A 17,420-nucleotide genomic window follows, 5' to 3' on the forward strand; every position below is an offset into this window, starting at 1 on the left:
TGTAAATGCTAAGCATAAAACATCTTTTATTTTTCTTCGCCACAGATCTTTATGTTATCCTAAAGAGTAGCTCATAGTTTTGATGGTGGTTTAAAATTGCCTTAGCAATTAGCTCTCGTAACCACGTTGATCAATTTTAACGTATTTTATCGCTTCAGATTATTTCTTTACCCGTCAATTTAAATTTTCTATTTATATTTAATTAATTGTAATGCTTTAACAACGAATTTTGATTTCTGTTATGTAGTTTAAACAGCCTCACAAAATACAAACAAAGCTCTCGCTTCATTCTTTTTAATCCAGTTGTGTAATATGCAATGTTTCACCCTATTCTCAATTATATAATCTACTATGTTTTGTTCCTACATATGTATGTATGTATGCATGTTTTGTGTGCTTACGAACAAATTTAATTTTTAATTAAATATCCGCTTAAAGAACGCGCTTACATTGACGGGTAAAAAAAATAATTTGAAGGGATAAAATGCGTTAAAATCGATCAAAATGCATTTTTTGTTTAAAAATAAGTTAGAAAACTCATATTGTGGCCCTTTACTACAAATTATATAAATTAGCTGAGTCAACATTAGTGTAAGAATAGAAACATTTTATTTGGATTTTTCCAAATTTCTAGTACTACATATAATACGTTCTTACGCTTTAAAAAAATTGTGCCTGTTCTGAAATATACAGAAAATATTGCTTTAGATTAGAGCAGCTTTGATGTTTAGAATTTTTAATGAAAAGAATTTAAAAATAACAAAATAAATCTACTATACTATACTTTTTAAATTTTTTCGCATTCATCTAGAAATACTGAATTTGGAATAAATAACTTTTCCAGTCTTTTTAATGAAAGTTGGTTTTTTATATGTACAACTTTTGCTCTAAAAAATACTTTTTATAGGTACACCCCTGTATGCATACTGACTTTTGTGTTATGGTTAAGTGTTATTGCATCCGTTATATATAATTTATTATTAGTATAACAATACTCGAATACATTTGCTGCTGTTGTTGAAATGAAATATTTAATATAACTCAGACACATTTTGCATAAGATTGTTCATATTTAAGGTGATAAGTTGTTGACAGATGAAAACATTGAATAATAATTTTCTGAATGTTGTTAAAATTTTACAATAAAAAAAGATAAAATATGATATCGATAATGTCACATATTTCGAAATTTTAACCTGCGAGAGCATTTAAGGTAAGATAAATGTAATATATAACAATATTTCATATGCATGTATGTACATTAATGCATATTAAAATATTAACTATGCAACATTTTGAACGTAGTATAATAGTTTTGTTTGTAACAACTAAAACTAAACAAGATACAAGGTGGTTACATATATTAAAATGGTCAAAATGCCGAAAGAATTTATTTCCGAATCTCTGTACATCCTGTCCGACCGTCCAAGCCATAACTTGTTTAAAAATTGCAGAGGACAAATTCAGCTCATTGCCACATCTATGTATAATGGAAAGAATATAACATTCTACGTCATAAATTTTAATTTACTATAATGTTTTTTTAGTGGGCCTGATAAACCTCATATTCGTATTGCAGTTTACTACCGAAAATGTGTGAAATCAAACCATGAATATGATAAAAAAAATATTCTGCAGCATACTTTAATTTATTTTATTTGCTGCTTGGTAGTCATAAATTTATTATAGAACTGACATTAAGCTTGATATTCTTTTTATTGAAAACTAATTTCCCTGGAAATTAGGTGAATAAGAAAATCCTGTTACCGAGTTTATGCATATTTGGGAATTTATGTATTTGAGTTCAGGCAACATTGCTGAATTTATATATTCAAGTTAATTGATGTATTTAATTAGTATTCAAAATAATTATACATTTCAAATAAGGTTTATGAAATTTTTGTTTGCTTAAATTTTTCAGGATGGGAGAAAATATTATATATCCGCATGCTGCCACCTTATTCGCTGCAATTTGCGCAAGTATATTTGCAATCATCGGAACATTTGGTAAGGAAAGTAGCCAATAAGTGCATATAAATATTTAACTAACAACTGTATATTTAAAATTAACGGAACATTTGTTAAAAAGTAACCCATAAATGTTTACAAATATTTAAAACCAATAGTGCCAGAGCACAAAAGTAAATCAAAACATATTTATGTGCGAATATACATATGTATATGTATACGGCAAGGGTATATAAACAACGGATTTTTTATAAGCAACATTGTGAATTTGAAAAAATTTAATCAGTTTGTTGGAGCCATTTTGTTTACTGTTCAAAAAGGCAGCAGCACAAATACGCATAAATGTGATACAGTACTATATACAAATTGTCGAGTGTAATGAAGCGCTGATAATAACAATATATATATTATAATAAAACGTATGATCTTAGATTATATTCAGTCCAATAATATAATTATTAAAACGTCATCTTGAAACGTGTTATTACTAAAATATTGTACGGCTCATATGGATGATTGGGATTTCTCTAAATGGTTTAAGAGAAAACATCTTATTTTGTCATGCGATTTCAATTTGCCCCGCAGGGTTAGCCGCGGTTTATTACGGAAAATGTTGTGTATTAACTCTAAAAATAATGACATTAACATTTTTAGAAAAACAATTTAAATTTGTGTATCGGAAAGATCAATTTACAAAAATGAGAATTTGAGAGTTGAGAGATGAATACATAGCAGCGTCGTCAATTGCCATCACCGTAACTGTTGAGTTGTCCGCAACTGACCTAGAACTTGCTCAACTACTCCTTTATTAATCTTTTCTATCTCTACATCCACCCCTCGTTAGCCAGGTTTTTTTGTAAACTCGAGCATACTTCATTAATAACGTTATCTTCCGAGCAAACAAAATAGCAAAATAGGCTAATTTAGCCGTTAGTATTCGTTGGCATGCGACCTTCGCCGACCTCGAGAAGCGGTTGTGCGAAGAGTTCAGACTCCTAATCATTGAAGAGCTGGACTCTTATGCTAGAATTCAGTAACCGCCCTACCTTAGCTTACAACGGCGAAGGCTTGAGACTTGCGTTTATCTCTTCTACTGTGAAACCTCGCTTGATAATCGGCATCGTCTGCCGGAAATCAACCACCAGTCACCAGACGACTACTCTACTCATCAAGATTGGATTACATTTAATATTTTGCAAGCTGCGATCTAGTGCTTCAATCGCTCGCTTACGACATTGTGTATTCATCACACACGATCAGTTTGCACCACTGCAATAGAGCACCGCTACCACCACTTTTGATGATGTTGCAACTGGGCGTTTCTTCACTGGCAAGGTTCAGCGAGAGCTTGAATACTGAGTTTACGGTTCTGTCATCACTAAGCAAGATTGCGGCTATTACGGAGGACGCGGCAACCAGAGATCAAGTTCAGAAAGTTTTGCCGGTGTCCCTCGTTGCATCCAAGAAAAAAGACCCTTCTTTGTAGGGCAGGCATACTGAAATCGCGCACATATCGCAAACATTTTATGCAAAATAACTTTCAACGCTTCGTTAAAAATTATGTCATCTTTGACTAGGTCCCTTGGTTTCAGCGAGCAATGTCTTTTGTCAAAGATTTTTTAAACTTGTTCCATAATTGCCGGTGTTTGGATAGTCCGCAGGTGTTTATCATAGTCACAAAGAGCTCTCCCATTGGTTTGTTTCAATGACCGTCGTATTCCAGCAACCCCATCGCCTCACATACTTCTCAGAAATTTTTCTTTTCCTGCACATCTACGACTTGGAACGCTTGAAAATTTGTAGACCTCGGATTTTAGTCAGCAGTAACCGTACACATGTACGGCATAATTCTACCAAGCGCATCTGAGGTTTTCACACCTGACCAACCGTCGACAAGTGCGCCCTGCACGCGATGTTTCCATTATTTTCGTGACGCATTCCACGTTTTTCTACATACCATCACCAGAACATCGTACGAGCAAAATCTTCGTCCTGGCACAGGCGGAAAAATGCGGTAAGAGTGCTAATAGGTCTCGAGAGTTCTTCTTCTTCTTAATTGGCGTAGACACCGCTTACGCGATTATAGCCGAGTTAACAACAGCGCGCCAGTCGTTTCTTCTTTTCGCTGCGTGGCGCCAATTGGATATTCCAAGCGAAGCCAGGTCCTTCTCCACTTGGTCCTTCCAACGGAGTGGAGGTCTTCCTCTTCCTCTGCTTCCCCCGGCGGGTACTGCGTCGAATACTTTCAGAGCTGAAGTGTTTTCATCCATCCGGACAACATGACCTAGCCAGCGTAGCCGCTGTCTTTTAATTCGCTGAACTATGTCAATGTCGTCATATATCTCGTACAGCTCATCGTTCCATCGGATGCGATATTCGCCGTGGCCAATGCGCAAAGGACCATAAATCTTTCGCAGAATTTTTCTCTCGAAAACTCGTAACGTCGACTCATCGGTTGCTGTCATCGCCCAAGCCTCTGCACCATATAGCAGGACGGGAATTATGAGCGACTTATAGAGTTTAGTTTTGTTCGTCGAGAGAGGACTTTGCTTCTCAATTGCCTACTCAGTCGGAAGTAACACCTGTTGGCAAGGGTTATTCTGCGTTGGATTGTTAGTGGTGTTTACGCTGGTTCCAAAATAGACGAAATTATCTATAACTTCAAAGTTATGACTGTCAACAGTGACGTGAGAGCCAAGTCGCGAGTGCGACGACTGTTTGTTTGATGACAGGAGATATTTCGTTTTGCCCTCGTTCACTACCAGACCCATTTTCTGTGCTTCCTTGTCCAGCCTAGAGAAAGCAGAACTAACGGCGCGGGTGTTGAGGCCGATGATATCAATATCGTCGGCATACGCCAGCAGCTGTACACTCTTATAGAAGATGGTACCTTCTCTGTTTAGTTCTGCAGCTCGAACTATTTTCTCCAGGAGCAGGTTGAAGAAGTCGCACGATAGGGAGTCGCCTTGTCTGAAACCTCGTTTGGTATCGAACGGCTCGGAGAGGTCCTTCCCGATCCTGACGGAGCTTTTCGTGTTGTTCAACGTCAGTTTACACAGCCGTATTAGTTTTGCGGGGATACCAAATTCAGACATCGCGGCATAAAGGCAGCTTCTTTTCGTGCTGTCGAAAGCAGCTTTGAAATCGACGAAGAGGTGGTGTGTGTCGATTCTCCTTTCACGGGTCTTTTCCAAGATTTGGCGCATGGTGAATATCTGGTCGGTTGTTGATTTTCCAGGTCTGAAGCCACACTGATAAGGTCCAATCAGTTTGTTGACGGTGGGCTTTAATCTTTCACACAATACGCTCGATAGAACCTTATATGCGATGTTGAGGAGGCTAATCCCACGGTAGTTGGCGCAGATTGTGGGGTCTCCTTTTTTATGGATTGGGCATAGCACACTTAAATTCCAATCGTTGGGCATGCTCTCGTCCGACCATATTTTACAAAGAAGCTGATGCATGTTCCCTATTAGTTCTTCGCCGCCGTGTTTGAATAGCTCGGCCGGTAGTCCGTCGGCCCCTGCCGCTTTGTTGTTCTTGAGGCGGGCAATTGCTATTCGAACTTCTTCATGGTCGGGTAATGGAACGTCTGCTCCATCGTCATCGATTGGGGAATCGGGTTCTCCTTCTCCTGGTGTTGTGCGTTCACTGCCATTCAGCAGGCTGGAGAAGTGTTCCCTCCATAATTTAACTATGCTCTGGGCATCAGTAACTAGATCACCTTTGGGGGTTCTACAAGAGTATGCTCCGGTCTTGAAACCTTTTGTAAGCCGCCGCATTTTTTCGTAGAATTTTCGAGCATTACCCCTGTCGGCCAGCTTATCAAGCTCTTCGTACTACGCATTTCGGCCTCTTTCTTCTTCTGTCTGCAAATGCGCCTCGCTTCCCTCTTCAACTCTCGGTATCTATCCCATCCCACACGTGTAGTGGTCGATCGTAACGTTGCGAGGTAGGCAGCCTGTTTTCTCTCCGTTGCGACACGGCACTCCTCGTCGTACCAGCTGTTCTTTTGCTCTTTCCGAAAACCAATGGTTTCGGTTGCAGCTGTAAGTAAGGAATTTGAAATGCCGTCCCACAGTTCCCTTATACCGAGTTGTTGACTAGTGCTCTCAGAGAGCAGGAGTGCAAGCCGAGTAGAAAATCGTTCGGCTGTCTGTTGTGATTGCAGCTTCTCGACGTCGAACCTTCCTTGTGTTTGTTGGGACCCGTCTAACCGATTTGGTATGTGGTATTATTTTCATATTACAATGTCACAGGGCGAAAACGGGCGAAATCCGAGTAGAACCACGCCTACTTCCCACATAACACAATTTCAAATTCCACTTTCTTATCCATGCCATCTTAGGACCAAAAATTTTTCAAATCCAAATAAAATGGGTCAAGACCCTAGATACCGATTAGTTCGACCCCAGTACCTATAGTTGACTTTTGATCAAAAATATTGATCAAGGTGTGAGATATATAATTAAAAATCAAGGATAATCTGTCTCTGACAATGGTATGTCTGTATGTCAAAAATGGATGGAATCGGGGCAATACTTATCTTAGCCCCTATACACTTAATATATAATCATATATCGACAAATATGTGAGTTATCTCAATGAAAATGAGAGAGCAAAGTTTTACGCAGAGAGAAATGTTTTACGCATAACAGTGTGTCTTTGTGTCTTAAATAGATAATTTTGAGCGGGAAACTTGACCCATCTCCTATATAACAAATATCATAATTTTCGAACATCCGGCTTACTTTGTCCTATATGATTGGCTTTTTAGTATGTTACTCGTTAATAATATGTGGCATTGGAAAAATTAATAAAATCGGGTCGATACTACCTCAAATTCCATATAATACATACATACATATAATGATTTTCGTTTTTCTAACAAACCCTATGTGTCTGTCAGTATAGGATTTATGTATATATACATAGATATGTTACTTTGTCCTATATGATTGGCTTTTTAGTATGTTACTCGTTAATAATATGTGGCATTGGAAAAATTAATAAAATCGGGTCGATACTACCTCAAATTCCATATAATACATACATACATATAATGATTTTCGTTTTTCTAACAAACCCTATGTGTCTGTCAGTATAGGATTTATGTATATATACATAGATATGTATATATAAAATTGTTTGGATTTCGATCCTCTGGCTCAGTTGCAAGAGTATAAAATGTTCGGTTGCTTACGTGTTTTTTTATTAACTAGTGCGACACCCATAAAGCGAACCTGTGCTTGTACCGAGCCTTGTTTAAATGGTTCCAAACGGGTTTTTGTGCAATGGCCAATCGAAAAAGTAATTACATGACGGTCGAACTAGAAGAAAAACTATAATATGTATATGGCGTATAAAAAAAAATAAATTTTAAGTACGAAATCTTAACAGAATATAACGTAACCTAACTATATCTATGCAACGAGAGATACAGATTTATAAAAAAATAATTGCCTTTATTGTTTATGGTCATTCACAATTCATTTACAAGTTGTACAACATACATTTTTACATAAAAGTCCTTATCCCATAATTCGAAACAATTTCAATGCAGTTTTTAGAATTTGTTGGGTTTCCTGTGTAAAATTATGCATTTATCAAGGTTTTTAACTATTTAATGATAATTTTAAAATATTTATTGTTGTTTTAATTTTTGGGAGAATGTAACACAAAACACCAAATTAAATTTGAGATTTTAGATAACTAGCACAGAACGTGCGCGGGTGGGCTATTTTAACCATATATACAGCATCGGAAACGTGATAGAGGATCTTTAAAATGATATTCATCTAATTTATTTCTAGATGTATCGTATTAAGGGGGTATTCGGGTCTAGAAGCATGAATTTCAGGTAATTTTTAAAGTGTCGTAAAAAAAAGGCAATTAATATTTTTACTATCCATTTTTTTATTAGTTATTTGTTAATTTTAGAAGAATACAGAAAAAAATTAAAAACTAAAAAAAGTAAAAAATTTCAAAAATTATGAGCTGACGAAGCGGGGGTCTCAAAAAATTTCCACGTGACCATACCCATGATTTCAACCCTCCTAGTTATCTGAAACCAAAAAAAAAAGATTATTAATCTAGAATAATGTCGCAATGGCCGGAACTACGGAAAAGTGGGAAAAAATTTTTTTCACAAAATGGCCTCAAAAAAAGTTTTTTTGGATCACTTTTTCTGCTTTACTTCGAATTTTTTAAAAATAATAAAAATAAAAATTTGAGGATGGGGCTAGTTCCAACCATAGACAAGCTAATAAAGAATATATATAAAGAAGACTCTGAGAAATCGTGGGTATCGTTCCCAAAAAGTCTGTTTTGAGAAAAACGCGTTTAAAGGTTAGGAGGCAATTCTAGTGAACACGGACGCCACGTCACAAAATTGGCTGTATCTCCGAAAATAAGTCGAATTTTGAAAAATCAAGATATGCAAAAAAAATCGATTTTTTCAAAATCCTAGACAAGAATACCCCCTTAAGGCAAGTTGCTCAATATGAATGAAATGGAAACTTATTAGTTATTAGAAATACGACGTCTAAATACATAAAGAGAGAATCTTTTTTACACAGTTGCGAACGGAGAGAACAGTAAATAAAGGCACAAAAACCCGTAATTGGGAGCCATTACAAATTACACCACAACATATCGACAAGTATCTTGATACGTAGGTTGCTATATATATTTCTGGCCTAATAATGTAAATAGGCATATTTATCAACGAAAATGTTTTTTTTTTGTTTCGGGCTCATACGTATAGATCCATGATTCGTCAACTGTGACGATCTTATAAACGTCTTTTGAAGCACCGCGATCGTATTTTTTCAGCATTTCTTTACACCAATCCACACGAGCCTTTTTTTGAGCGATTGTCAAAATGTGCGGGATCCAACGAGAACAAACCTTTTTTACGGCCAGGTGTTCATGCAATATCGAATGTATGCTGGTGGGAGAAATGCATAGGCATGCCTCTATCTGAAGGTATGTTACATGACGGTCTTGCATTATCAGTTCACGTACGGCATCGATGTTTTCTGGCACAATGGCTGTTTTTGGACGATCTTCACGGAATCCGTCTTTGAGCGAGCGTCGGCCACGATTGAATTCGTTGTACCAGTTTTCACAGTGCTATAGGATGGTGCTTCATAGCCATACAAATATTTTAGTTCATCGATGCACTCTTGTCGTGATAATCCACGTCGAAAGTTGTGAAAAATGATCGCACGAAAATGTTCACGAGTTAATTCCATTTTTTGGCCGAGATGAATTTTTTAATTCCCTGTATGTAAATAAAACAATTCACGATTAAATGACAAAACGTTCTGAGTGATGTTATGCTAAAAAATGTCAAACTTTCCAATGGAAATGTCAGATTGCACCTGGCAACACTTAGTGTTGCCCTAGGCCAATATATATATATAGCAGCCCTCGTACGCATACTACTTAATGGATGATTCAAAAACAAAATTTAAAACATCGCATTCAGTTTTTAACATCTTTGTAATTTTGAAAGAATATAAATACTTTTGAGTTACTATTATTAGTATTATATAAGGCTACTAATGCTAGAATACATATCGCACTTGTTACGTTAAAGTGTAACAACTCAAAATTTGAACATTTTCAGTAAAGACGAAAAACTGTTGAATCGAAAGAAGTCATGAAAACAAAGAGAGAGTCATAACGGTTTTTTAACGAAAAACTAGACAAATCACTGATAGATTTTTACAGTGGGTAGAGATGACCACTGCACATTATTTTCTTGCAAAAAACTAAAATTTGGAAATTTTGAGTTGTTACACTTTAACGTAACAAGTGCGATATGCTAAAATATACAAGACGCTATCAATCAAAGGCAACTGAGCAATTATTTGTTATAAGACCACTACTTTGTGTGTTTGAAAAGTATGTATGTATATGTCAAATATTTTCTTTATTTGCAAACGTTTGCAATTGAATCTTCTATCTACGAAATCGCAATAATTGAATGTTTGAGTTACTTTATACGCCTATATACGATTACTCCACCTTCCGCATATGTTCTTTTCCAGACCTTTTGATTTATTTCAATAATTTGAAAACATTTTCAAATAACAGGGACGCATCGGAAAGTCTGGAACACCGAATGTTAACTAATTAAGATTATCATCAAACATTTACGAAATACTCGAAATTTTCATAGGAAAAACTTAAAAACTATATTTACGGGTAACGCCTACCTGCATTTAGAGTTCACTGTATCTTTCAAATTTCTTAATTTTGCACTATTTAGGTTTAAACTTGATCTCTTAATTTATATGCACCAAATTTTGTAATTTTTAATTAAATTTATTTTGTATGAAAAGTATTTTATGCTGTAGATTAAATTAAAAATAAATATATTTATGTATGCATAAAAGCATATCTAGACGTACCAAATATGCCCTGCCAGCTAACCTCCAAAACTTTTCACCAGTTTGTAACACTGGTGTAATTTGTTTGGGGTATGGGTTTCCGTTTGTGGCCCAGCAAAGAATTCATTTCTTCTAAATAACAATAAAAATGTAAACTGCACAACCTTTGAGTAAATAATCCGCAATAAATGAAAATACGAATTTACCCTATTAATGAGTGCATTCTGGTATCTGTTGGAATTCCGTCAATCATTTAAATTTCTGGCGCTTAAACGGTTGACTGCGTATTACAACGAAACTGTGCCATACATTACAATTTCCTCGTTTGTGTGCGTGGAAATAAAATACATAAGTTAATAAAATTTAATCAATTAATTAGAGATTGATAACTGAATCAAATAGATATCCAATGCATCAACGCTGATTGTTATGCTAGAAAAAGTAAAATAAAAATTTGATGAAAACAAGTTTATAAAATAACACGAAATTATGTCGACTTATCTTTGCCTTTTAATTGACTTTTTCTTTTGATATTTTCTCATTCGCATTTATTCAATAGATCGAGAAATCAGATGGCAAGTTCTGCTTGTTTGGGAAGCTCTAAATTGTTTAAGAAAGAAATATTCCATAAATGTACGTTTGTGTTAACACTTGAATAAAAAATATGTAATTTTGTTAAAATTATTGGGAAAGTAATTAGCCGTGGCTAGCGTAGTAATATACTATATGTATTTACACATACATATATGCGTACATATGTCCATATAATATAACATTATATTACTCACGTCTTCTTGTTTTGCAGGCAACTTAATTACCATCATTGCATTATTGAAATGTCCCAAGATAAGAGTACATGCCACCACGGCATTTATTTTGTCGCTCAGTGTGTCTGACCTATTATTTTGCTTATTCAGCCTGCCATTGACTGCTGTGAGGTTTTATGAAGAAGTAAGTAACATCAATTTTACTAGTAACGCAACTGGTTTTCGTTAAAATTTCTAAGATGCTGTGAGTTTTGATTATTGGATACTTATGTACGTATACAGTGCTTGGCAGTGTATAATTTCCTTAATTATACTCTCGCAACAAAGTTGCTAAGGAGAGTATTATAGTTTTGTTCACATAACGGTTGTTTGTAAGTCCTAAAACTAAAAGAGTCAGATATAGGGTTATATACACCAAAGTGATCAGGGTGACGAGTAGAGTTGAAATCCGGATGTCTGTCTGTCCGTCCGTCCGTCCGTCCGTGCAAGCTGTAACTTGAGTAAAAATTGAGATATCATGATGAAACTTGGTACACGTATTCCTTGGCTCCATAAGAAGGTTAAGTTCGAAGATGGGCCCACTGCCACGCCCACAAAATGGCGGAAACCGAAAACCTATAAAGTGTCATAACTAAGCCATAAATAAAGATATTAAAGTGAAATTTGGCACAAAGGATCGCATTAGAGAGGGGCATACGTGGACGTAATTTTTTTGGAAAAGTGGGCGTGGCCCCGCCCCATACTAAGTCTTTTATACATATCTCTATTGCTATGTCAACCAAACTCTACAGAGTCGTTTTCTTCAGGCATTTCCATATACAGTTTAAAAATGGAAGAAATCGGATAATAACCACGCCCACCTCCCATACAAAGGTTATGTTGAAAATCACTAAAAGTGCGTTAACCGACTAACAAAAAACGTCAGAAACACCAAATTTTACGGAAGAAGTAACAGAAGGAAGCTGCACCCAGGCTTTTTTTAAAAATTGAAAATGGGCTTGGCCTCGCCCACTTATGGACCAAAAACCATATCTCAGGAACTACTAGACCGATTTCAATGAAATTCGGTATATAATATTTTCTTAGCACCCTGATGACATGTACGAAATATGGGTGAAATCGGTTCACAACCACGCCTTCTTCCAATATAAAGCTATTTTGAATTCCATCTGATGCCTTCTCTGTATAATATATACATTAGGAACCAATGATGATAGCTGAATAAAACTTTACACAAATACGGTATTTGAAAAATATGTAAATGACGTATAATGAAATCTCGATTATCACTTTATCATGCGAGAGTATAAAATGTTCGGTGACACCCGAACTTAGCCCTTCTTTACTTGTTTTTAAGTTGTATTTATTTCTCATTTTTACTTTTTTATTTTAGAAATGGAATTTCGGAGAACCCCTTTGCAAAATATTTCCAGTCATATTTTATGGAAATGTGGCCGTATCTCTTTTAAGCATGGTGGGAATAACATTAAATAGGTAGTGTTATGACTCAATAAATAACTTAATTTAATTGGAACATTCAAAATTTCATATTATATAAAACAAATATTTCCAACTTTATTCATGGCAATGAAATCACAAAAATTCAGATTATCGCTATTTACTTGAAAGATACTGACCATTCTGCCATATTTCTCTTACGTTTACTTTCTTTGTAAAAAATATTTGAGAATAATTTTAAATATATGTATTTTTAGAATAGAGGGACAGAAAATAAGTTATAAAAGTATATAATTATATATAATTATGACGAAATGGGCAAAAATTCTTCAATTCTTATTGTTATTAACTATTATTTTGTGTGGAATAAATAAAAGTTTTCTAATAAATCTTATTTTGGAAGCGAAAATATAACGATTATTTTGCGAGGAAAAAATATAAATTGAAAACTAATTATTAAACTTGATTTTTTCCCCATTTCCTCATATCTGTTAATATATTATAAAAGTTAGTTTAGTCACCTGGATTATTTTGTTCTAATTGGTATACATTTTGTATGTTTTATTACTTTGCAGATACATACTGATCGCCTTCCATTCTATATACGTGCAAATATATAAACGCAAATATATACTGCTCCAACTTTTTTTTATCTGGTCAACTTCATTTCTATTGCTCGTAAGTCATAAAACATTTCTTATTTTTGTAATAAGACTTTATTTATATGGTCTCATTTATTTGGCTGTTTTAGTTTCATATGCCCGTGTAATACTGTGGGCAAAAATAGTAAGACTTTTTAATTTTAGTTTCGTGCGAAAACCCATTACTCGAAATATTTTTTTCCTTGATTGGTACGACTGTTAGTAACATCTACGCCAAATGTCACATCAAAATAATCATTTGTGTTTAGTATACGCTTGTCTTTCTGAAGTAAATAAAGTGCATTAGGCGAATTTTACGATGAGTGGCCTTCGACTCTCCGCCCTAAAATAAGAAAAGATATATTACGTAAAAAAAAATAATGCATTTATTATTACCTTTGTTATATTTCTTCTTTCCAAATTTTCTCTCATCTATTTGAACAGTTTTACCAGGACCGCCAATTTTACCTACCGTTACCTAATGATCAACCTGGTATAATATTACGGCTTCGCGCCAGTAATTATACCAGTCACATATAGTAGCGCTAGATAAAACTGGTTCCCTCATAAAACTGTTCTTTCTCACCTCCGCATGTGACCAGTAGGATGCATATGCATATATTAAATAAAACACCTGAGAATGTGGTATTTTAACGTTATCAAACCACGTATCGCTTGACCTTGCCAACGCAGTTGGGTTGCGACAAGCCCCTTTCCGGCATCAGAAGACTCCAACTATGCTTCTGTTATTTTATGTTACCGTCATTGGCACTTTATGTGTACATTTTTGTTTTTAGGATTAATCTTTCCTCTTCTGCTTCCTTTTTTTTCATTTTTCCCTACTACCGAATGTTTGGATTATTTTTGCAATATTCTACATTCATTTTATTTCCGACGCTTTAAGGACCTTTGTTCGCTTTACCACACCTGGGCGGGTTGACGGTTCGATACAATCTATTTAAATGCCTTAAGTAATATTTTTATCAATTTAAAACTTATATTAACTAACCTGATAAATTTGCACTCATTTTTTTAATATACTTGAATTTTTAAATAACGCGTAATTGAAATGAAATGAATATGAAAATATTTACAAACGGGGGGGAAAAAACGGTACCTTGTTTAGTTGCAACAATATCCGTTTCAGAAAAAATGGTTTAAATAGGGTGATATACCCTATTTAACATAACTTTTAGATTTCCTTTGTGTATTGGCAGCCTTCGGAGGCGCCTCAAAAAAAACAACCTTGGCCGATCCTACACCGGGGTTGAGCCAAGTTTTTTTTTTCGAGTAAAACACCTTTTTGCATTAAAAAAAAATAACCCTGGCGGATCCAACACCGGGGTGTTTCAAGTTTTTTTCGAGTAAAACTTTTCTTGGCTTTGGCGGCCTTCGGCCGCACTTCAAAAAAGTAACCCTGGCCGAACAGAAATCATGATATATCAAGAAAAGGGGTATTTAGCGTATAATCCTATTTTTTATTAATTTTTATTCGTTTGATAAATGTGTAGATATGGCAATACTTATTATTTGACAAAACGGAAAACTTATGTTATTGTGCATGTAGTGAAATTTTTATAAAAAATAAAATGCTAATTTTAGAAACAATATAGTGAAGTGTAAGTGTATAAAAAGTCCATAAAACATACGAAAGAAAAAGTTACTATAATTTGAGAAATTGCAAAATAAAATTTGTGAAATTTTCAACTTTAAATGTCAATATCTCGAAAACTATATATATATATTTTTAATCTGGTGCATCAGCTCTATCCAACCATACCACTTTTAATCCTGTAATCGTGGGATGGTATACTAAAACCGGCCCATTTTTTTTATCAAAAGTTGTAATTTGATTTGCACGAATGGTTTCAACTTTTTCAAAGTGGTCGTGAGGACATATGTAAATGACGATCAACATGTGGGCCAATCAAAATCCGTGATCACCGGAAATTCCATCGAAACTGTGCGTGAATTCATCAAAAATCATCATTGAAATTCATGGAAATGGAATTTAACATCTCTAAAACATCGATCTATCGCCTTTTGATCGAACATTTGGGTTTACGAAAGGTGTGTGCACGGTTTGTTCCGCACAAATTTACTGATGACCCAAAATTACTCAGAGTCGTCTCATCGATCGACGCTTGTGACCGATTATTTGACCAAAAATCACATTTCAATCATTAACTACTCCCCGTATTCACCTGATATGGCACCGTGCGACTTCTTATGCGTTATGCAGCCGTAAAGTCCATTCAAAAGGCCTTCCAACGAGCTAAAACACTCGTTCCACATGCTTTTGGATCGTGCAAAAAGCTGTATTGAAGCAGAAGTATACTATTTTGAATAAAATAAATTGATTTTGCCGAAAAAACCATTTGTTCTTTCTTTTTTAAAGTCCTGTTTACTTTGGAACAGAACTTGTACACTAATTAAGCTAAATCAATCGAAACTTGCTCAGGACAATTTGTTTGTTTATTGACAGTATGAAACCGGATTATAACGCAGTTCACTCCACATATAACGGTTAAGTTAAAAACGAAAAGTGCGATACCTGGCCACAAAAGGACTTTGTAGGAGCCGGTATCAAAATTGGACAATGGTAGTGTTACTTCCCAACTTTAAACAAAACAACTCTTCTACAGTGACTTCAATGTCATGATGCGTGTGCAGCAATGCCAGTCCAATCAATCTATTTTGAAGCTTGTTCGTCCTCAGCAATGTTTTATGCGGCGAAGTGTCGAATAAGAGCGTTCAGAGCTCGCATTCGCCACAGGAAGTGTGCAGAACATGCGTTGTCTTTTGACTTTTACTTCTGCCTCCAAATGGCACTGTCAGTGATCAAGTTCACCTTTGAGCTTCAATCGAAAGTTTTCAAGTTACTTTCAAGTTTTCTCTTAATTTCAATAATTTATCTCAGAGTCTTCGGGATATTTTCGGTAAAAAAAATCAGCTCTAGGCGCTGAGGTCCACATGTTCTGTGGCTGAGGACTTGAAAAAGGCTCGAATTTGACTATATTTGGACGGCATACCTGAAGCACTGTTTACTCAAGGTTTCGTTCCTATCACTCTTAAAAAAGATAAAATACCAATGTTAAAATAATATTATAAACCGAATTTACTTAAGTTAGTTTATTATTTCATGAGATGTAGAGCTTAAGCTAAAGGTGGGTGACGCCACGCCACTTGTCCAATTTTAATACAGAATCCTTTGAAGCATTTCTCTACCATCTCGGATGTAAATGCTTCTATTAGTTAATGTGCAACATCACAGTTATATGTGGAAGTGCTGGTTATCATCGGATCCTTTTGTACGGCACATAGTTTAGTTGAAATAGCCTTGTGATTTGTGAAATATGCTCATTAAACCTATAAGAGAAGGGAGGGCGCCTACTTTTTAAAAATATTTAGCTCAAAAATTCCCCCTTCCATTCCAATACCTTGTACCAAATAACTGTTTTGTACCTTCATTAAGAGCTTAGTTATAGCCCCTTATAAAATTTCGCTTAACGGTATTTTAGCGATTTGGCCATGGTCCGACTCTAGCTATCTGCATTATCAACCTCCCTTCAGTGCCTAAAAATTCATATATCCAGGTTTATCAATATACATATGTAAATTTGTACTTAAACTATCGCTTTCTTGGGCGGACGAATGGACAGAGTCACTCGGAATATCTCTATATATATATATATACATATGTATAGTGAAGAATTGCAATAACTTTTATACAAATAAACCATTAAAAAGGAATTTTTTTCTGTTTTCCTTCGGATATAAACGTTGCCAAAAATTGTTAATTGTTAGAGATATTAATTTCATTATCATAATAATGATAATATCAGAATCTTGTTTATTTGAATACTACTGGATATATCGCAATCATATTATATCATATATACTTAACAGGTCACATGACACATAGATGGGGCTACTACAATTAAATCGATATGATTGTTAGTTAGCTCTAAGCCTCAAAAGAGATTTAATATTTGTTATTGAGACAAAATGGATAAAAAGGAATTTCGCCTGTTAATAAAATATTGCTTTTTGAAGAGAGAAACAGTTTGATGTCCAACTTCCTTACACTGCCCAAGGGTAATCAACCATCATGGATAGTTTAGACGTGGTGAAATGAGCACCGCAAATGCGTGAACGCAGTAGACGCCCAAAGAGGCTGTTACTGA

At 35.1% G+C, this 17,420-nt stretch overlaps 1 protein-coding gene across 4 annotated transcripts in view; it reads left to right on the forward strand.

The window, feature by feature from the left end:
* The window catches only part of LOC120774710 (protein trapped in endoderm-1), a 35,683-nt gene that overhangs the window by 15,382 nt on the left and 2,881 nt on the right, over positions 1-17,420 (forward strand). For 2 of the 4 annotated variants that reach the window (XM_040104448.1, XM_040104449.1), the window contains exons 3-5: positions 11,173-11,318; positions 12,528-12,628; positions 13,168-13,270. In XM_040104448.1, coding sequence (XP_039960382.1) covers positions 11,173-11,318; positions 12,528-12,628; positions 13,168-13,270 — 350 coding nt within the window. Of the gene's footprint in view, positions 1-1,012; positions 1,214-1,919; positions 2,008-10,926; positions 11,001-11,172; positions 11,319-12,527; positions 12,629-13,167; positions 13,271-17,420 lie in introns of those variants that run through there. The other 2 variants (XM_040104447.1, XM_040104450.1) reach the window with 2 other exon arrangements.

The sequence above is a fragment of the Bactrocera tryoni genome, chromosome 4 (genome assembly GCF_016617805.1).
Source record: "Bactrocera tryoni isolate S06 chromosome 4, CSIRO_BtryS06_freeze2, whole genome shotgun sequence".
Lineage (NCBI taxonomy): Eukaryota > Metazoa > Arthropoda > Insecta > Diptera > Tephritidae > Bactrocera > Bactrocera tryoni.